The sequence below is a fragment of the Callithrix jacchus genome, chromosome 7, assembly GCF_049354715.1.
Source record: "Callithrix jacchus isolate 240 chromosome 7, calJac240_pri, whole genome shotgun sequence".
In the NCBI taxonomy this organism is placed as follows: Eukaryota; Metazoa; Chordata; class Mammalia; order Primates; family Cebidae; genus Callithrix; species Callithrix jacchus.
The window spans coordinates 85,095,901-85,118,702 of record NC_133508.1 but is presented as its reverse complement, the minus strand read 5'-3'; the positions used below and the strand labels follow the sequence as shown (position 1 = coordinate 85,118,702).

General features: G+C 35.7%; 1 protein-coding gene across 5 annotated transcripts in view; it reads left to right on the top strand.

Annotated features, from left to right (window-relative positions):
- Positions 1 to 22,802, top strand: part of SPATA6 (spermatogenesis associated 6) — a 197,143-nt gene that overhangs the window by 77,392 nt on the left and 96,949 nt on the right. For all 5 annotated transcript variants that reach the window (XM_035252998.3, XM_035252996.3, XM_035252995.3 and 2 more), the window contains exons 6-8: positions 1,728 to 1,808; positions 6,390 to 6,683; positions 10,639 to 10,726. In XM_035252998.3, coding sequence (XP_035108889.2) covers positions 1,728 to 1,808; positions 6,390 to 6,683; positions 10,639 to 10,726 — 463 coding nt within the window. The remainder of the gene's footprint in view (positions 1 to 1,727; positions 1,809 to 6,389; positions 6,684 to 10,638; positions 10,727 to 22,802) is intronic.

Genomic DNA, 22,802 nt, shown 5'->3' with positions numbered 1-22,802 from the left:
GATTGCTCCTGTGTGAGGCCCCTAGGAAATGGGCCTCACCATAGGGTGAGCTTGAGCCCGGACACAGATCCCTGGTTGGGGGAGTCGAGCTGAGGGAAAGCAGGAACCAAGAGAGGGACTATGTTATTCTAAATAATTAACAGACATTACTTTATGGATATGAGGACTTGGGAGGCATTGTGTCTACTTTCGGCTTGTTATGGTTTATTGCTTGATTGTGTTCATTTTGGACCTGTGTTACTTACTTACCATAGCTTATAGGGTGTGACTGTAATCTACTTACCTTGACCTATTGGGCGTAACCTACTTACTGGAAGTAACCTACTTACTGGGCGTAGCCTACTTACTGGGCTTAACTTACTTAACTGGGCGTAACTTGCTTACTGTAACTTAAGTATGTTGATCTGGCATAAACAACTTTAACTTCAGAAAAGTATATAATGAAACACATTGCAAAAATAAAATTGCTGCATGAGCATAGCGCATGTAGCCCTCCAGACCTCGCCTTTTCTATCTCCTTTTTTTTCTGGCGCGCGGTCTCTTCCAGGTTTGGGACCCTTTCGCTGGACGAGATTCCCCGGGCTCGAGTTCCGTTCACAAGATTGAACCACAGTTACTTTTGGAGCAACCTAATACTTTGGTCAATGTCTGATTTCTACTGTATTAGAATGAAACTGCCCTGGGCATGGACTATATTCTTTAATGTTTTGGTGATTGCGTAATTGTTTGCTTCCAAATACTTTCACAGATACTTTGTTACTGTACTTTTGAATTTTACCATCTTTATCTCTGTTTATTTCAAAGAGTGTTCAAGGTGATGATTGAAATGTTAGAAATACAAGCCATATTCATTTCTAGATATGAATGTAAGATACATTATAGGAAAAAATGTTGGCGGAATTAGTAGAGAATTTATCTTTTCTATTTTCAGGAACTACATGCCTAGGAGCTGGGTTTTTTGTTTTTGTTTTTTAAAATTTTAATGGACAGGCCAGGCCCAGTGGCTCATGCCTGTGATTCTAGTGCTTCAGGAGGCTGAGGCAGGAGGATTGCTTGAGGCCAGGAGTTTGATACCAGCCTGTGTGACAGTGAGACCCTGTATCTACAAAATAATGAAAACATTAGCTTAATGAAGTAGTGTGTCCTGTAGTCCTAGCTACTTAGAAGCCTGAGGGGAGAGGATCACTTAAGTCCAAGAGTTAGAGTCTGCGGTAAGCTTGATGGCACCACTGTACTCCAGAGACTTTGTCTCTAAAAAAAACAAAATTGAGAAATACAAATTGTATATATTTATGATGTTTGATATATGTATACATTGTGGAATGGCTAAATCAAGCTAACCTTTATTTCTTGACTATATAGTAAAATATGTCTTAAGTTGTAAAAGAAAAAAGCTCAAATTTATTAAGTATGTTTATATATTTATGACTACAATATATCATAGTTTAAAAATTTGAAGTAATTTGACAGGAAATACTTAAAAATGAAAAAATAGATTAATTATTTTTAAAAGTAATATAATCACTCATAACTGAATCATCAGCAGAGACACTGTTATTTACTATCATTTAGCCATTACTATGTTGTTTTTAATCTTTAATAAAAAGTTCAAACTAACAATGAAATAGCTGATTTTTGACAGTTGATTTTTACTTTAGGTCATATTCTTATATAATCATCTCCATTTAAATGGAAATGTCTAATATTACCCTCTTCTATCTTCTCAGGGAAATGCTCCAAAGCTGGAATTTTCTACAACTTCAATGATTACTGAATGTCTGATTACTTCAAGGAAATGCCGCACTCAGGTTAAAATTATTTGTATAAAGTATTTAATAGTTTAATTTATTTAGTCCTCTTTGTGGCCATTTACCAAGCATTATTTCTTTATTTTTGGCTGCAACTCTTTTCACTTTTTCGGGGATCAATTTTTAGTTTAAGTAAAACAGTATAGGTATTTAACAATATGGTTACATCTTAGTAAATGTGAGAATGAAAAGCTTGGTATGTATGATAGAGGATGTCATCATGTGATGATTATTACTACTATTTTTTACTTCTTGGACATTTTCATTTTAATGCACAGAAATCAACCTGCCATAAAGATGTTAGGATCAAGTAGTCTCACAGAGATCTAGGCATCTTTAAATCTTATGGAAGTTACAGATTACTGCAAAATGTTCAAAGGATACCTTTTTTAGCAAATGTTACCAGAGTTCTCAGATGGGATACTGGTGTTTAGTAAGTATGGTTTCTTGACTCTCACTGATTTCTTAAGGGACTGTTGCTCAGTTTGGTGGCTTTACTGGTACTGCCAGATCAAGAGAATCTTGGACATTCCAGCCTAAGGATCATCTGTGTCTGAGATATCTGGATCTAATGCTCCATTTGGTCTGACTTCTTTTTTTTTTTTTCCTTTTTAAAATATATTTGAGACAGGGTCTTACTCTTGCCCAGGGCGGAGTGCAGTGGCATGCAGCTTTGACCTCCCGGGCTAAAGCGATCCTTCTGCCTCAGTCCCCTTAGTAGCTGGGACTATAGGTTTGCGCCACCACACCCAGCTAATTTTTGTATTTTTTTTTTCAGACAGGGTTTGTCATACTGCTCAGGCTGGTCTCGAATTCCAGGGCTCAAGCAGTCCACCCACCTTGGCTTCCCAGAATGCTGGGATTATGGGTGTGTACTGATGTGCCTGGCCTGGTCTGAATTCTTACTGAGTCACCAAGGTAGCTTACTTCCTTGTCCACAGGTTATCTAACAATGTCCAGATGTCACTCATGTGCAGTTGCATTGTGAGAGAGTAACAGTGACCTGTCTATGATGAAGAGCCAATAATATGTAAAGCTCAGAGGGCTCAAAAGGGTAGGCTGACCATGGAAGGAGTAGATTGTTCGTGTACTTCATTATCAGTGTTCAAGTAAATTTGCTGAGGATGATAACTGTGACTTGAGCTAAGAAAGGTAAAATATAGAATTATTGAGGGGATCATTCTTATTTTATTTAGAAAGATATTGAATAATTCAGAGTCAGGCTGTACTTAATTATCTTTGAGATGCAAGCTGAAACACAGCTTTTAGTGCTCGTCTAAAAACCTGTGCTTGCCAAATGCAGAGATATGTTATTGACTTGTTTTAGAGATGTGACGGTGCACATTGTAAATTGTTAGAAATGCTTTGCCTCGACTCTGACAGTTTTTTTTCTTCACACTGGAGTATGTTTTTCCAATAGATGGATAGAGAAGTCTTTTTTTCTTTTTAACATTTTGTCTGAATTATAGCATATACATAGAAAAGTACATACATTATAAAGGTACAGCTTGGTGAAAGCCATTTCTAAATATAAAGCCATTACCCATTCATAGTTTAATTGTACTTATGAACTAATATTTCCCTCTATAAACTTTTGATAGAATGCTTCATTTTTTTTTTTTTTTTTTGACTTAGGATCTTTATCGAATGGAGATATGAGAGAAAAGGCATTGGTGTCAGTATTTAAGGAAATATGTTTTATTTAAATATTCTTTCCAGAAATAGACAGATCTGGGTTTGAGTTCCTCATAAGGCTTCTGTAAAGATTAGGGAATATATGCAGTATACCTGGCATATAACATTATTATTATTAATGAATATTGCAGCTGTTACTATGGCTATTTTTTTAGGAAATTAAGACAATTGGGGGAGATACAGAAGAAGTAGTTGAAATATGAGATAGAAAAAATTATCTGGTAGGCACAACAGAGTATTCACTTTTACATTAAAATTCTGAATGTTAACAGTATTTGATTGTATTTAAGAAGGCGGTAAGTCTACTTTTTCAAGTGATTATTAGTTACAGTTAAAATTTTAATGGCTATAAAGCAGCATTTTTAGTTTCAAAGACAATACAAACAATTTTTGCTTTTGAGAGAAGTGAAGCTGTAAAAAAATTTTAGGTTTACAAAAATGCTTATAATGATCTTTATTTCTTTTGGCACTTTATTTTCAAATTGAATATTTTGTCACTGACTGAATGGACTGAAAAATTAAGCATATTACTATGAATTTTCTGGAATAAAACTAGTTTTCATTTCTACTCATTGTTTTCACCTAACTGCAAAGTGGAATTTATTACCTGAATAGTTAAATATCAGTAGTAACTTTATGAATATAAATTTGTTAATCTGCTATATCACATAGTTTTGGTTGTATTACACACCTCACTAACTTAGTGACTTCAAACAGCAAGTGTTTCTCACAATTCTGTGGATCTGCTGGTTGATTCTGTTAGTTTAGAATGGCTGGCTAGGGATGAATGGTTTAGGATGGCTTTACTCACATGTCTGACAGTGGCAGATGTTTTGCCCAGGGAAAGGATCTTAAATTTCTGGTGATGAGCTTGATTTCAGCTGGGACGATAGTCACAAGGCTCTCATCATCTATGAGGCTAAGAATTCCAGCTGATTCATGGTGACAGGAAGGTTTTTTAGGAGTAAGAGAGGGTAAGTACTTTCCAAGTCTCTCCTTATGCTGCATGTACTATTTTCCTGTTGTCCAAAGCAAGTCACATGGTCAGTTCCTTTTACAAATAGTATAACACAGTCACTTTTTAAAAAAGTTTTACTAGGCATGAACAGGATGCATTAGGAATAAGTAGTAGGCATTTGTAGTAGGTACTGTGTAATTTATAACTTTCTCTAGTAGTATGCAATAGTAAATGCTTTAATAAAGAAGATGAGGTAAATTAAGGTTTGATATAATCAGAAGTGGATCTATAAGAAGGAACTTTACAGCATTGATGAAATGGATGATTATGAGTTTAGTTGGGTCTGGAGATAAGAGATGCTAAAAACTGTATAAAGAACTTGAGGCAAGAGTTCTAGGGACTGAGGAGGTGAAAAGGGCAAGTAACAGATTCAGTGAGAAGGAAGTTGGTTGAGGAAAAGCGGTTTTGGTCAGCAAGGGATTTTCAGAATTAGGGATGCAATGGATCTGCATGTTTGTAAAATTCAAGATACAGTAGAATTAGATAATTAAAGCTGAAAAGCAAAAACTCATAATTCCAAGGTCTTAGAAAGATTCATTGCTTGAATGTTTTAGTAAACCTCAAAGATCCTTTCTAGTGCTAACATTCCTTGCTTCTGTAAGTCTGTGATGTCATAGAGATGGATGAAATGGATATGGCAGAAAAATTCTGAATTACTTTTTGAAGTCATTGAATGAGGTAGAGAAGGTCCAGAAGCATACCACAAACTTCAGAAGAAAGAAAGATGAAGTAATCTGATGCAGCTGGTCTGTATGAAATGCATAGACCATTGCCCCAGCTGAAGCTTGTTTTTATTTAGGAAAATTAATTTTTCTGTGTAACCACTTAAAACTTTTTGACTCTTCTTCATTCTATTCACATTTGTATTTTATATACTAAGTTACCCTTAGCAAATAGGGGTGTTGAGGAAGTAGAGCAGGTGTAGGATTGGTGTGGCTTTTAAAAATGATTAAAGTTAGGAAGACATTCAAAAATTCTCAGCAGTCCATTTTCTTGAATTGAAAAGCTTCTTGTAACTCTGGATGAAGTATGGAGAAATGTTAAATTATTTGCTTGTAATCTAACTGTTAAGGCATTTATAAGGCAGGGATTATTTGAATAAGATGTTATTCTTACAATCAAATTAGCAAAATTAGAATTATCAAATTTTATTTAGCGTCAAAATTTTTAGACTGCTAACCAGTTTTATTGGAAGATAAAATACCAGTTATTAAGTTTTTTTATGTTTCTAATTTTATAAAAATATGGGAACAGAATTAGATGGTATGTTTTTCTGTCATTGTGAAGTTACAGCTTGGAAGGGACCTTAAAGTATGTATTACAATCCAAATAATACATTTCATTAAAATATGTATAGAGTTGTTCTTCAGACATTTGTGTTGTACATTTATATAATTATAGCAGAAGGGATGAAACTTATTTTTATAGTTTTCTCTATAAAAGATTTTGTAATGAACTAATTTGGCGTGTATTTTTAACATTACTAAACATAGTTCTCTTATATAGGCAATTACATGAATATATATGATAACCAATGTTTTTACTTTTTTGGTATACTGAAAAATAATTTTTTGATATTGTTGCTTAAATTTTTCAGGTGGTTAAATATTGGCCTTTAATTTTTATAAAGTCCTTGTTAGTTGGACTTAAGGAAGTTTGAAACAGTATACTTCCGTAACTACTATAGAAAGAGTTATCTAGGAAAATGTAGATTTGACTTATTCCAGGATCAGCACAGATAGGAAGGACTGATCTAATTGACTTTGATAGATTTTCTGTATCTTATTTAAATTACTTTATAATTTTTTTTAACCAATAGAAATTTTAAAAATCCCCTTTGACCAAGTAATTTTTATTTTTATGTTTAGGATAAATTTATTCACCAGTTGGCTCCAGCTGAAAAATCACATGGCAGACCACAAAGCAGAACATCAAGATCACAAAAGAAAAAATCCAAGTCACCTGAGAGAAGTAAATATTGCATAAATGCAAAAAACTATGAACAGCCTACAATCTCTTCAAAATCACACTCTCCATCTCCCTATACAAAAAGACGCATGTGTGAGCTATCTGAAGATACCAGGCAGCGGCTGGCTCATTTAAATCTGGGACCCTATGAGTTCAAAAAGGAAACAGATAAACCTCCATTTGTGGTTAGACATGTATGTGTTCTCTTAAGCATTTCTATTTGAAACTGATCAGTATTTTTCCCCAAAAAATGTTATTCTGAAATATCTTTCAACTTCTAGCTTCTATTAATACTTTTCTTTCCTGACTGCTAGCCTAGCATTCTAAAATGGGAAATTAATTTAGAATGAAAGAACTTGCTTTTTTCAGTCTTCAGACCTGATGGAAATCAAGCTGTGTTATAAATGCCATGTTAAATCCTCTCATATCAGTTTTCTTTCTTATATAGTAGATAGCATGATAACTACCAATTGAACTTGGTTGTAATTGACATTAGTACTAAAATGGCAGAGAGGACTTTAAAAGAGAGCCAAATATTCTATATGAAAAGCTAGACCCTCCTTTTTTAAATTATAAAAATTAAAATGGAAAATAAGTTTTCTTTTAAATTATGTCCCTTGGGTAATCTTTGTATAATTGATCTTCAAAGCAAATTATTTTATGAATAGGGGAAGACCTTTGAAAGTGAAAAAAGTTCATTTAAGGGTAACATATTTCTAATCTTTCTATACCAAATTGTACTTTTGATATAGTTGAAATTTAGAGTCTTGTGTTTATGTGATTATCAAATAGACTTTGACTAAATTTAAGGGTTTGTAATCAGAATGTTTAGTAAAGGACTCCCTCAGAATCTTCATGGTTTCCTGAATTTTTGTAAAGTATTTTTACCTTAAAAGCAATTCTTTACCAAAAGCTTTCAAACTAATAAAAAATATGAATTAATATAATATACATATATAATAATGTTAAACCTCAAGATTTAAGTGCTGATAGAGGCCAAGTAACTTTCTGGGATACCTATAAAAATATGACTAATGTCTTTAGTTCATTTTTTCTAAATTCTAAAATGAATTAATCCAACATGTAAATATGCTCCTTTGGTGGGCTAATAACTTTTTGAACATACACCATCTGAAAGTTCAGATTTTCTTTGTGATACCTTTTTAAAACAAATTAAATATACCTTTAGCAACACTTCATTCCACCTATATTTTGACTCTGAGTCATTTTCTTTCAGCTCTTAATAGATTTTTTTAATTATAAAAGAAAATTTATAGTGTAATGGATACTTTAAGTGGCAATGTTTTATTGAGGTTGTTGTGACTACTTTTCTCATTTCTACATAATTTGATTATAAGTTTTGGTCACTTTTTTTGTTGTTGTTTGACCAGTATTCAGATAATAGTTGCATATTTTGATGTCAGTTTTTGACTGCCTTTAATTTTAAGTCTGCCCATAATTACAAATTAAATAGAAAAGAAAGGATATATTTTCATCTGAAGGCATAGTAACATTTTAATAAAATGCCTATGTACAAAAATAAATATTGTGGGAGTAGCCATGCTAAATTTCTTTGGAAAACATAACTGCTTTTCTTTAAATGTGTGTTTTATTATTACTTTTTATGTTGTTGTTTAGAATGGAACAATTCTAAATATTCTAAATAATTCTAATATTCTAATAATTCTAATATTGCTTGGTACAAACCTTGAAATTTGTATTTAAATGCTTTCCCTCCCTAGCTTTTCAATAAGCAGAAATGCCTACTTCTAAGTCTATACTTAGAAAATTACAGTATTAAATAGGAAAGTGGATTTTTCAATTGTATTTGTATACATAGACATTTTTTTTTCTCTGTAGCCATTTATGGTTTTAGAAGCACTTAGAAAATTGGTAACCAAACACAATTTTAACTTAATACATGCATATGCAGAATGTAACACTTTTAGGAAAGACAGTGTAATCAATGTACATGGTATGAAAAGTAATCTTAGAGAATAGGAAACAATTTTAAGAAATCAATTAGCATTCTTTCAGAGAAACTGGTGCAATTATCCTAGAGGAGTTAAACAGCCTTTTTATTTTCCATTCATACAGAATAAGATCTTTTTTTTTCCTATTGTGGTAAAATACACATAGCATAAGTTTATCATTTCAAATTTAAAGTGCACAGTTAAGTTGCCTTAAGGATGTTCAGTGTTATGCAGCTATCTGGTTCTAGAACTTCTTCATCCCCTGAATGGAAACTCTGAGCTAATTAAGCATTCACTCTCCATTCCTTCCTTCCCATAGTCCTGGCAACCACTAATCTGCTTTCTGTCTCTAGGAATTTACCTGTTCTACCATTTCACAGAAATAGAATCATACAATATTTGACCTTTGTGTCTGGCTTTTTTCACTTAGCACAATGTTTTTGAGGTTCATCAAGGTTGGATATACCATACTTGATTTCTTTTTATGGCTGAATCACATTCTGTTGTAAGGCTGTTTACCACATTTTACTCATTGTGTGGGTTGTCTGCTTCAAAAAACTTGTTTTTTTAAAATTGTGGTTATATATATTATAACATTTATTATTTTAACCATCTTTGAGTGTGTAGTTCAGAAACATTAAGTATATTTATGTTGTGCAACCGTACCACCATCCATCTCTAGAACAAAGTAAAGACACTGTTTGAACTCTGTGCCCATTAAGCAGTAACTTTCCATCCCTGTGTCCCCCAACCCCTGACAACCATTACCATTCTACTTTCTGTTTCCATGAGTTTGACTATTGTTGGAACCACATATAAGTGTGATTATAGATCATTTGTTCCATTGTGATTGGCTTATTTTGCTTAGTATAATGTTCATAAAGTTTCATCTATGTTATAGTATGTGAGAATTTCTTTCCCTTTTACAGTTGAATAATATTCTCTTATTTTCATATATTATATTTGTTTGTTCATTCACCTCTTGATAGACACTTGGGTTGCTTCCATCTTTTAGATATTATGAGTAATGTTGCTGTGTCACAGTGTAGACATTGTGAATAATGCTGCTGTGAACATGGGTATACAAATATATTTTTGAGGCCCTGCTTTCAACTCTTTGGGGTATATACCTAGATGAAAAATTGTTAAATAATATGGTAATTCTGTTTTAAATTTTTTGAGACATTGCTATAGTGTTTTTTATAGCAGGTGTACCATTTTGCATTGCACACCAACAAAGTGTGAGTGTTCAAATTTCTTCACATCTTCTCCAACACTTTATTTTCTAATAGCTATCCTAATGGGTATGTCACTATGATTTTGTAGTATCTCAAAATTACAGTGAAGTAGTATCTCACTATGATACTGATTTTGATTTCCTTAATGATAATGATATTGAACTTTTTTTCAATGTTCTTATTGGCCATTTGTATAACTTCTTTGGAGAAATGTCTATTCAAGTTCATTTTTAAATCTCTTTTTTTTGTTATTGAATTATAGGGGCTCTTTGTTTATTCTGGATGGTAACCCCCTTATCAGATAAATGATATAAATGATTTATAAATATTTTCTCTGATTCAATGGGTTGCCTTTTCATTCTGTTGATATTATCCTTTGATGCTCAAAATTTTAAATTTTGATGAACAGGAATATCTGTTTTGTACATTTGTATCTTTTTTTTTTTCACTTTTTATTAGAAAATGTGGCTATTATTATAATAAGCTATATATCACTGAGCATGCTGGGCCTAAACACAGCAAAGTAAAGACACTGTTTGAATTCAAAATGTGCATACTAAGGAGGTAAGAAGCAAATGGCTACACTTTCTAAAATATGGCAAAGTAGATTACTCTTTTTGTTTTTTTTAAACATTGTGATGGAAAGCAAATTAGGCACTGGAGTAATAAACATTTCAATTCCAAATCTGCTCATTTTAAAGTAGGCACATATATATATAATTAAAAATTTCTGAGGTTTAATTTCAATTTTATTTTGCAATGAATAACAAAATATTTGAATAAACTCTTACTTTGAAACATGCCTGACTCTTATGAGCACCATCATGTTTCCCTTATGATATATGGTCTCTATACTCTAGTAGTTTTTCTGATGGCATGAGATTCAAAGTCTAGGAATGTTTAAACTCTGTTTAACATAAAAATCCTGCTTCCTCTAGGTTGATCCCCCAAGTCCCAGGACTGATACTTTATTTGGATCTTCTGGCAGAGACTGTGAAAGAGGTGGATGGTCAAGGGTTCACAATGGTAAGTTAGAAGTTATCTTTCTTCACTGCAGTACTTGCCTCAGCTATAATCAAGCCTTTACCTTGGCATCAATTTACAAAAACAGAATCTTTGTTACATTATAGGATAACATCGTATAGTGTAGCTTTTTACAACTTGTGGTGCACCCATATAGGTACTCTCTATAAAATATTAGGATTTCTGTGCTACTATAAATCATTTACCTTTTTGAGATTTAGAATATATATTAACATGTTAAAAACTGTGATATATTCTAGTAAACAAATGACTTAATTTTCTTTTACTCAACATTTTCTAAACTTGACTGTGGGACCCTTTTCTCTCCAAGTAATTTTAACTGTGTTTATAAGAATGGTTTTTCATCTTTAGCCCCAGTAGTCCTATGGAAGATAATTTTTATGAAGCAGGTTAAATAGTATTTCATAATTAAAGATATTGAGTGTTAATATCTCTAGACATTGCTTAGTGAGTTCAACAAGTATTCTCTAGCAACATTTAAAGTTGATTTACTACATAATGAGAAAGTCATAGAGGAAGAAAAATGAGATAGAGTGCAAAAAATAGAATCATTAATAGAATAATTACATTGATGAGCTTCATCTCTATTTCTAACCTGTTGTGTATAATCTCTCATTTTTTAAAAAATAAAATTAAGTATTCTTTTCTGAAAACATGCAGTTTGTGCTTGTTTTTTTTAGCACTAGCAAGGAGATAGATGTGATAATAAGTTTTTTTATATCCACAATAATAGATTATGTAGAATTAGAAACAGATGTTACACACAGTTTTTACTCTTGGAACAAGCTTATGGACATGGAAAAGGAGCTTTAAGACCAAGCCAATTTAAGATAATTTCAATATATATATTTCTCTGGAAGATTTTTTGGGAACACTTACACATCTGATTTTTCTTGACAATTATATATTTGCCAGAAGAACTGTTGTAGTTTGTAATAACTTTTAATCAAAGCAGTTAACTGCCTATGTAGTGGTATAATCAGAGAGATCAGTAATGAGTTGTTTTGTTCTTCTAATTTTTGTTTTAATTTTTATTTTCACGTAATTTCAGACTCATGGAAAAGTAATAGTAGTATAAAGAATTGCCATATAGCTTTCACTCAGAATCCATACAATTATATTTGCTTTTTCTTTCAGTTTTTCTCTTTCCTCTGTCTTTGTATGAGTCTGTGTATAGATTATTTTATTTTATTTTATTGTACTTTAAGTTCTGCGGTACATGTGCAGATCGTTCAGGATTGTTGCATAGGTACACACATGCCATGGTGGTTTGCTGTCTCCATCCCCCCATCACCTATTATCAGGCATTTCTTCTAATGTTATCCCTCCCCAACCTCCCCACCCCGTGCTGTTCCTCCCCTGTCCCCCATCCCCCATCAGACCCTAGTGTGTGACATTCCCCTCCCTGTGCCCATGTGTTCTCATTGTTCAACACCTGCCTATGAGTGAGAACATGCGGTGTTTCATTTTCTGTTCTTGTGTCAGTTTACTGAGAATGATGGTTACCATATTCATCCATGTCCCTACAAAGGACATGAACTCATCCTTTTTTATGGCTTCATAGTATTCCATGGTGTATGTGTGCCACATTTTCTTTGTCCAATCTATCACTGATGGACATTCGGGTTGGTTCCAGGTCTTTGTTATTGTAAACAGTGCCGCAATGAACGTGTCTTTATAATAGAATGATTTATAATTCTTGGGGTATATACCCAGTAATGGGATTGCTGGGTCAAATGGAATTTCTATTTCTAGATCCTTAAAGAATCACCACACTTTTTTTTTTACAGGGATATTATTATGGACTGAATTTGTATTCCCAAAAGTTCATGTGTTGAAGCCCTAACCCCTAATATTGTGGTTTGGGGATAGAGGCTTTGGGAGTGATTAGGTTTAGAAGAGATCCTGAGAACAGGGCCTTCATGATGACATTAGTGCCCTTACTAGAAAATACACCAGAGAGCTTCTCTCACTGCCACATGAGGACCCAACTAGAAGGCAGCCATCTAGAACAGAGGAAGAGAAAACTTCCCAGAACCTGGCCATCCTGGCACCCTGATTTCTAACTTTCAGACTTCAGAATTTTATGTCTAACTGTGAGAAGTAAGCAGTTAGAAATAACATTCTGTTGTTTAAGCTACCCAGTCCGTGATATTTTGTTATGGCAGCCTGAGCAGACTAATTCAGACATTATTTTGTGTGATTAACACAGGTTAATTAACAATGTAGCAAATTAATAATGATATAATATTAACTGATCTATAAAGCTAAATCAGATTTTGCCAGTTGTCCTAATAATATCTTCCTAGTGAAAGAAGTGTCATCATACATAGCATTCAGCTCCTGTGTCTCTTTTGTTTTCTTTAATATGGATTAGTTCCTTAGTCTTTTACTGTGCTTAAAGACATTGATAATTTTGAAGAGCATAAGCCAGCTATTTTGTAGAATATTCCTCAATTTGAGTCTGTTTGATTGTTTTCCCCCATGATTAGATTTAGATTATTTATTTTTCCCCAGAATACAACAGGTGTGATGTGTTACTACTCTCAGTGCATCACACCAGGAGGTATGTGATGTTTCTCCACTACTGGTGATGTTGATTTTACTCACTTGATTAAGATGGATGTGCTGGTTTTCTCCACCAAAAAGGTGCTATTTCTGTCTTTTGTAATTGTGTGGAGACATTTTGAAACTATGTAATACCCTATTATACCTCAACTTTGACTCCTTTAGCATATATTGATGATTGTTGCCTGAAACAATTTTTTACTATGAATTCTACCAAATCGTGATTTTTAAAAATTCCATTCCTCTTTGAACATTTATTAGCTGGGTTTCTAGAGCTTTTCCTTCTTATTTCTCTGATCTTAATGTCTCTATTTTTTGACTACATTTCTTTCCTTGGCTGACAGGTGAGTTCTTCTTATCAACTTTTGGGTTCTCATCAACCATTTAAATACATATGGGAATTTCTTATGGTAGGACTTTTTTTTTTTTTTGAGACGGAGTTTGGCTCTTGTTACCCAGGCTGGAGTGCAATGGTGCGATCTCGGCTCACCGCAACCTCTGCCTCCTGGGTTCAGGCAATTCTCCTGCCTCAGCCTCCTGAGTAGCTGGGATTACAGGCATGCGCCACCATGCCCAGCTAATTTTTTGTATTTTTAGTAGAGACGGGGTTTCACCATGTTGACCAGTATGATCTCGATCTGTTGACCTCGTGATCCACCCGCCTCGGCCTCCCAAAGTGCTGGGATTACAGGTGTGAGCCACCGTGCCTGGCCCAGGACTTCTTACAAATGGTGAATTTTCACTTTTGATTTTACTTTAATAGAAGTTCTTCTTGAATATTTTCTTGCCAAAATGTCTTGCCTAATATTTACTGTTTTTATAGGATACAATTTTCACCAACGTTTTCTGCTTTAGTACTCAAAATTATGTGAAGATGGATTTAAGTATATTTGACTAAGAAAAATGGCAGCAGTTCAGAGAAGTTATGTGACTTGATAGATAGAATCTAGAATCCAGGTCTTCTAGCTTCTAGCTCCTTCTTTTCTACCAGTCTCATACTACTTTCTCTACTTTCAGTAAGATATTTTTTTTAAATAAATTTTTCCAGCACATTGTATCTCTCTGTGTGGTCCTTTTGAAGAAACTCGATATCTCTTGTAATACAAGACTTTGTGTAAGCTTTATCTAGTTGTTTTTGTATTTGAAGAGAAAATCAAGGACATCATCCTGGCCTCTTTTTACATTTTGCTTAGGAATTTAGTAAACATGTTAGACTGTCTCTCCTCTTAGTGGAACCTTCTTCTCTTCATTTGAAGTTTCTTTTATGAGTCTCATTTCTATATAAAATTGTAATATTTTATGAACTTTCATTAATCCTTTATCAGATGATTAAGTGTCACAGAGTAAAATAGAAATAACATGTCACATCCTAATAGGTCATATCTTGAATAGACAGTAGTAACTGGTAATGTTTTAATATTTTCTGAATAAAACAGCATGTAATCATCATCTACATTCTCATTAGAAAATACCTCATTCATTTCTGTTTGCTTTTAAACATATTCCCTTTGTTTGAATTTCTTATGGATGAAGAAGCCTGAGGTTTAAAGAAGGATATTAAGTTGCCCAAAGTCATACACAGAAGATCTGACCTATTTCTTTTTTTTCTTCCTCCTTTTCTAAATGATTATGCCCATGTCAGGTTTCTTTACCTTAAGGAAATTTTTCCTCATTGCCTTACCTTGAGAGATTACTGTCTGGTGTAACTTTTCATATTATAATTGTTTTTTTTTTTTTTGGGGGGGGGGTGGAGGAAGGCAGGAAGGAAGGGAATAAGGACGGTAGGGAGGAAGGAAGGGATGAAGGAAGGAAGGAAGGGAGGAAGCGGGGAGGGAGGGAGGGAGGGAAGGGAAGAAAGGAAATCAAGCAATGAACGAGACATTGCCGACCTGGATCTAGAGGTTTACAAGTTGATTTCTTTTTTTTTTGAGAGAAGTAAAGAAAAAAAAAATAAGTAAAGGAGAGGAAGAAAGAGGAAGAGAAAGAGGGAGAGTAAATGGAAATATTGCTTTATTTTGGAAAAAATTGGGTATTAATAATGGCCAATCAATGTTTCATTTAAACTAATGGTTAGGTGTGATGTGGTATTGACAAGAATGTATATTTTGTGTATTTGAAGTGGAGAGCTCTATGAATATTTATTAAGTTTACTTGTTCTGGATCTGAGTTCGAGTCCTTGATATCCTTATTAATTTTTTGTCTCATTGAATTTAAGTCTCCTATCTGGGTGTTAGGATCGTTAGCTCTTGTTGTTGCATTGATCCTTTTACCACTATATCTTTGTTGCTTTAAAATCTATTTTATCCGATACAAGAATTGCAACTCCTGCTTTTTATTTATTTATTATTTATTTTTGCTCTCCATTTGGTTGGTAAATCTTTCTCCATCCCTTTGTTTTGAGTCTTTGTATAACCTTGCATGTGAAACAGGTCTGGATGTAACATGCCGTTGGGTTTTGGCTGTGTCTTTTGATTGGGAATTCAGTCAATTTAAATTTAGGGTTACTGCCATTTGATGTTGACTGGCTGTTTTATCCATTTGTTGGTGTAAATTCTTCTTTATGTTGGTGCTCTTTACTTTTTGGCGTATTTTCAGAAAGGCTAATACTGGTTGTTTCTTTCTGTGTGTAATGCTTCTTTCAGAAGCTCTTGTAAAGCAGGCCTGGTGGTAATAAAATCTCTGAGTTCTTGCTTGTTCATAAAAGATTTTATTTTTCCTTCAGTTGTGAACCTTAGTTTGGCTGGATATGAAATTCTGGGCTGAAGGTTCTGTTCTTTGAGGATGTTGAATATTGGCCCCCACTCTCTTCTGGCCTGTAGAGTTTCTGCTGAGAGATCTGCTGTAAGTCTGATAGGCTTGCCTTTGTGGGTAATCTGACCTTTCTCTCTGGCTGCCCTTAGTATTTTCTCCTTCGTTTCAACCCTTGTGAATCTAACGATTATGTGCCTTGGGGTTGCTCTTCTTGAGGAATATCTTTGTGGTGTTCTCTGTATTACCTGGGGTTGAATGTTGACCTGCTTTGCTAGTTTAGGAAAATTTTCCTGAATAATATCCTGAAGGGTATTTTCCAGCTTGGATTCATTCTCTCCGTCGCATTCAGGTACACCTATCAAACGTAAATTTGGTCTTTTCACATAGTCCCACATTTCTTGGAGACTTTGCTCATTCCTTTTTATCCTTTTTTCTCTAATGTTTTCTTCACATTTTATTTCATTAAGTTGGACTTTGACCTCTGATATCCCTTCTTCTGCTTGAACAATTCGAGTGTTTAAACCTGTGCATACTTCTCGGAGTTCCTGTATTGTATTCTTCAGTTCCATTAATTCACTCATACTCCTCTCTAAGTTGTCTATTCTCAATAGGATTTCATCAAACCTTTTTTCAAAGTTTCTAGTTTCTTTACGTTGGGCTACAACATGTTCTTTTAACTCACCGAAGTTTGTTATTATCCATTCCTTGAAGAGTGATTCTGTCATCAGGAGGCGCTCATTCTCCATCAAGCCTTGTTCCATTGTTGATGTGGAACTGTGATCATCTTTAGAGGGAGAGGCGTTCTGACTTTGAGTATTCTCAGCTTTTTTACGCTGGTTTCTTCCCGTCATTGTAAATTTATCCTCCTGTCGTCTTTGAAATTACCAACTTTCAGATTAGGTCTCTTGAGTGGACGTCCAGGTTGTTAGTTCCCAGGGCCAGAGCAGCGGCGTTAAAACTGATGGTGCTTTTCTGCCCAGGATTCTCCTGTCGGGCTTCCTTCTTGTTTCCGTAGTAGGCGACTCTGCCTTCCCAGGGCTCCAAACCTTGGTCAGAAGGGGAACTGGCGACTCGTGTGTTTCCACCACTAGGGGATCTTCTGCTCCGTGAGCGACCAGACTTTGTCTGAAAGTGTGGCGTCCTCTAGTTCTCCGCGCCTTCCCTGAGAGCTGCAATCCCGGGATGTTAGCGATTGGCCATCTTGGATCGTTCTCTATAATTGTTATATACCATTTTGACTTTGTTCTTTATACTGCTGTTCAACCTTGGTTATAACCTAACCAAAATAGATTATAAGTACTTCACAGCCAGGGACCATGACTTCATCTCCTTTATTTCTTACATTTGAAATATAGTTTGTGACTAATTGGTGGTGAGGGTGATTAAATATGAACATTGGGAAACCTCAGATCGAAGTAATAGATTAATTTGTAGAAATAAAATTATAAACCTTTGCAAATCAGGGTAAGTTTATAAATGGTTTGTGGAATACAGAAGCCATACAAGTACTTTAACATACAGAAACTTTTAATATAATGCTAGCTGCAGGGAAATACATATTACTTCCAGAAATTGTTACTTTAATTTTCAAAGTTAACATATCCTTGTCCCTTTTTTTTTTTTTTTTTTTAAATGAGACAAGGTCTTGCTTTGTTACCAGGCTGGAGCACATGGTGTAACATGGCCCACTGCAGCCTTGACCTCCTTGGCTCAAATGATCTTCCCACCTCAGCTTCCTTAGTAGCTGGAACTACAGGCATGCAGGCACCACCATGCCCAGCTAATTTTTGTTTTTTGTTGTAGAGATTGGGTTTCACCATGATGCCCAGGTTGGTCTTGAACTCCTGAACTCAGGAGATCCTCTCACCTTGGTCTCCCAAAGTGCTGGGATTACAGGTGTGAGGCACCGTGTCCAGATGTCCTTCTCATTCTTTCATTTTTTCCGCTACTTCTGATCATGCTACATATTAGACTCATACAGAAGAGGAGTTGGACTGTGATTTATTCTTATTTTTAATTTTTGAAAAGCATTTGAAGTAAATCAAATCTTACATTATGTAGAGAAGTTAGCCTTGTACAAAATACTTTAATATTTCAGCTGATTTCTGGTATGGTTCAGGGCACCTAGAAGATATTTTATGCCATAAAAAATACTCAAGAATTTACTGAATATAGACTAACGTAGGTCTTTATTTATTTTTTGGATAAGGTGGTTTGGTAAGGTAAAATATAGAGCCATGGAATGCTTTTGAGTGATATGTGTGAGTGAGAAAGTACAATTTTATGGTTCTGATTTTTAAAAAAATTGATACATAATATTTTAGATATTTACTGGGTATCTGTGATATTTGTTACATTTGTGGATTGCGTGGTGATCGAACGAGGGTAGTTAAGTTGTCTATCACTTTGTGTATTTATCATTTCTTTATTTTGGGAACAATTTAAGTCTTCTCTTCCAGCCACTTTGAAATATACATTGTGGTTAGCAATAGTTTCTATGCTCTCCTTGACAAGAGTATACCTATTTTCTAATCTATGTTTGTACCTGTTAAGCTACTGCTCTTCCTCGCCCGCCCATACTGACCTACCCTTCCTAGCCTGTAGTATCTATTATTCTACTTTATGTGACAGAATATTTTTGGCTTTCACATATGAGAACATGCAATATTTTTCTTTCTATGCCTGATTTATTTCACTTAAAATAATGATCCCCCAGTTCATGCAAATGACATGATATTATTCATTTTATGCCCTAATTATTTATTATTCCATTGCATATACCACATTTTCTTTATTCATTCATCTGTTGATGAACACTTAGGTTGATTCCACATTTTGGCTGTTGTGAGTAGTGCTAGCAATATCTCTTCAATATACTTATTTCCTTTCCTTTGGATAGATACCCAGTAGTGAGATTGTTGATTTTATGGTTGTTCTATTTTTAGTTTTGCATTCAAGTTTATTATTGATATGTGTGGTTTTATTCCTGCCATATTGTTATTTTCTGGTGGTTTTATTTTGTCCTTTCTTTTTCTTTCATTGTTTGTCATCATGGTTTGGTGGTTATCTGTGGTTGTACCATGAGTCCTTTCTCTTTCTCATTTGTGTGTTTGCCTTATCATTGAGTTTTATATTTTCATAATGATACATATCATTCTTTTCCTTTCAGGTTTAGAGTTCCTTTGATCACATCTCGTAGGGCTGATCTACTGGTGATGAATTCCTTCAGACTTATATGGGAAATACTTTATTTTTCCTAAATTTATGAAAGATATTTTTTTTCTGGATATATTAATAGTGAATGTCCTTGACTGGCAGGTTTTTTCTTTCAACATTTTCAACTTACCTTCCATTACAGGTCTGTAAGGTTTCTACTTAGAAATATGCTGTTAGTGTCATGGGAGTTTCTTTATAGGTGACTACTCACTTTTCTCTTGTTGTTCAGGATTCTTTTTTTTGTCATTGACTTTAGACATTTTGACTATAATATTCCATGGGAAATATGTTTTGCATTGCATCTGCTTAGGGATTACTAGTCCCCTGCATCTGAATGTCTAAGTCTCTTGCTAGACTTTGGAAGTTTTTCATTTATTATTTCATTAAATAGTTTTTTTAACTCTTACATTTTCTTCCTTTGAGGATACAGATGATTAGTATATTTGGTCGCTTTATGGTGTCCCATAGATCACAAAAGCTTTGTTCATTCCTTTTTCTTATTTTTGCCTGACTGGGTTATTTCAAAAGACCTATCTTCAAATTCTGACATCCTGTTTTTATGCTTGGTCTAGTCTATTGTTGATGCTTTCAAATGTATTTTGTAGGTCAGGCCTGATGGCTAATGCCTGTAATCCCAACACTTTAGGAGGCTGAGGCAGGCAGATAGTTGAGGCCAAGACTTCGAGACCAGCCTGGCCAACATGGTGAAACCCTGTCTCTAATAAAAATAGTTACTTGGGAGGCTGAGGCAGGAGAATTGCTTGAACCCAGGAGGCAGAGGTTGCAGTAAGCCAAGATTACACCATTGCACTCCAGCCTGAGCAACAAGATCGAAACTCTATCTCAAAGAAAAAAAAATTAGGTGGGTCTGGTGGCACATGCCTGTAATTGCAGCTACTCTGGAGGATGAAGCAGGAGAAGCGGTTGAACCCGAGGTGGAGGTTGCAGTGAGCCAAGATTGTGCCACTGTAGTCCAGCCTGGGTGGCAGAGTGAGACCCTGCCTCAAAAAAAAACCAAAACTAAAAACAAACCGAAATCAAATGTATTTTGTAGTTCAGTCAATTAAGTCATTTCCAGAATTTCTGTTTGGTCTCTTTTTGTGATATATATCTCCTTGGTAAATGTTTCATTCATGTCCTGCAGTATTTTTCTGATTTCTTTATATTGTTTTTCAGAATTGTCTTATATCTCACTGAGTGTCTTTAGAATCAATAATTTGAATTCTTTTTCTGGGATCTCATGACTTTCTTTTTGATTGGTATCTGTTTTGGGAGAATTATTTTGTTCCTTTGGAGGTGTCGTATTTCCTTGCTTTTCATTTTTCCTGTGTTGTTACATTGATGTCCGAACATTTGGTATGTCCGTTGTTTCTTCCAGTTTTTCTGAATTTGCTTTTTTATGGGAGATAAAACTTTTTCCTGAAGATGCATCTCTGTTATTGGTTGGGTAGGGCACTTTGGCCTTTTTCTGGGGCCATACAGTGGTGTAGTCTCTGTGATTTCTTTTTTTTTTTTTTTTTTTTTTTGTAAACAGCATCAGTGGTATCTGAGATTTGTTCATTGCCTTAGTGTGCAATTATTAGTGGAGGCTGTGTTCTAGTTTTGCTGAGGACTGGACACTAGGTAGTCTAGTCTTTGGGTCCTAGTGGTGGCAGTGGTGAACTGACCATGCCTGTCCTTGGGCTCCACAGTGGTGTATGCTGGCAGCAATGTTAGCTGGTCCTGGTGAACTGATTCATGGGCCTCCAGTTAGCTTACTCAGATGCTAGTAGTAGCCATCATAGGCCAGGCAGATGGACAGGTTCTCAAACCCCTGGGTACCCTGTGTAATCAATGTGGCATCGGTGATGACTGTGACAGTGGCAGGATGATCCTCTGAGTCCCAAGTAGGGCACAATGTTTTTGGCAGTGGCTGAGATTGTCTAGGTGGGCCAGTCTCCAGACTTGAAGGCAGTGTGTACAGGTAAATGCCAGCTCTAGTGGTAGTGGCTATGGAAGCCTCACAATCATGGCACAAGGTAAGGAAGAGCAAGTCACGTCTTACATGGATGGCAGCAGGCAAAAAGAGAGAGCTCGTGCAGGGGAGCTCTCCTTTTTAAAAATCATCACATTTTAAAAAGAAGAGGCCCAACCTTCTTTCCCTGTGGGGGAGTGTTCAAGTGCCAGTAGTGGTGGACTGGGCTGGGCAGTCTTCTGGCCCTCAAACTATGTGCTCTGGCATGGGAGGAGGAGGGGCAGAGTTGGGCCTGTCTTGTTTGCCTCAGGCTCCCTGATGGTGTAAACAAGTGCTGGCTGTGGTAGGCAGGGGCAGAGTGGTCCCCTGGCCACTGGTGGGGTGCTTGGGTTGTGGAAGTAGTATCTATACTTCTGCCCTGCTACTTGGAGATGGGGACAATGCCGCTGTCTGTAATGGTACCCTAGCTGGCAGGTGGGGAGCATGTACCTCAGCCCCAGTGGCACTCATGCCTCAGCCTCAGTGCTGCTAGGCTTGAGGACAGTGTACAGTCTATTGGGGGAAGGTTTCTAGAATGGCATCTCATTTGTGCTGCAGTCCCAAAGAGTCAGTCATGTCTCTGCCCTTGATATGGTTTGGCTGTGTCCCCACCCAAATCTCATCTTGAATTCCCATGTCTTGTGGCAGGGGCCTGGTGGGAGGCAATTGTATTATGGGGGCAAGTCTTTCCTGTGGTGTTTTCTTGGAATAGTGAATAAGTCTCATGAGATCTGATGATTTTAAAAGAAGAGTTCCCCTGCACAGGCTCTCTCTTTTTGCCTGCTGCCATCCATGTAAGACGTGACTTGAACTTCCTTGCCTTCTGCCATGCTTGTGAGGCTTCCACAGCTACATGGAACTGTAAGTCCAATTAAACCTCTTTCTTTTGTAAATTGTGCATTCTTGGGTGTGTCTTTATCAGCGGTGTAAAAATGGACTAATACAGCCCTACATCCAGTAGCTTGTGATAGCTTATTGCTAAGTCCTAGGGGCAGCAGCCTGTGCTTCTCTTGTACTTCAGCCTTGCTGCTGCTGGGCTCCAGGACAGCTCACAGTCTGTAGGGGAGGGAGTTCTGCAGTGGTGCCTTGCTGTAAGCTACTTAGGTCTCAGGGAACGTGAGGGACCCAGGGCAAGCTTTCTCTCTTGGGCAGTGCTGTGGTACAATCTCCCAGCAGCTCCTTTTGTTAGTTTCAGGGCCCACGAGGGATGAGGGGCTCTTTAGTGGGCTGGGATTGCAGGGGTCTATGGTGATAATGTGGACAGCTGAGAGTCTCTCACTTATTCTTTATCTATTTTGAGAAGTATCTCTTGGGTACCAATCCTCGCTGAACAGGCCATCTTGCTTCCTTCTTCCTTGCTTTAGGTGTTGCCTGTCAATTTTCTTTTGAATTCCAGTATTCTCTCTTGGCTGATCTTTTCAATGTATGATTATCTACTCACTCTTTTGGTTTTTCTTAGTGGAGGAAGGGAGTACAAAATGCCCCTAATCAATTCTCTTGAAGGTGCAAGCTGATTGTCTCTGCTTCCTT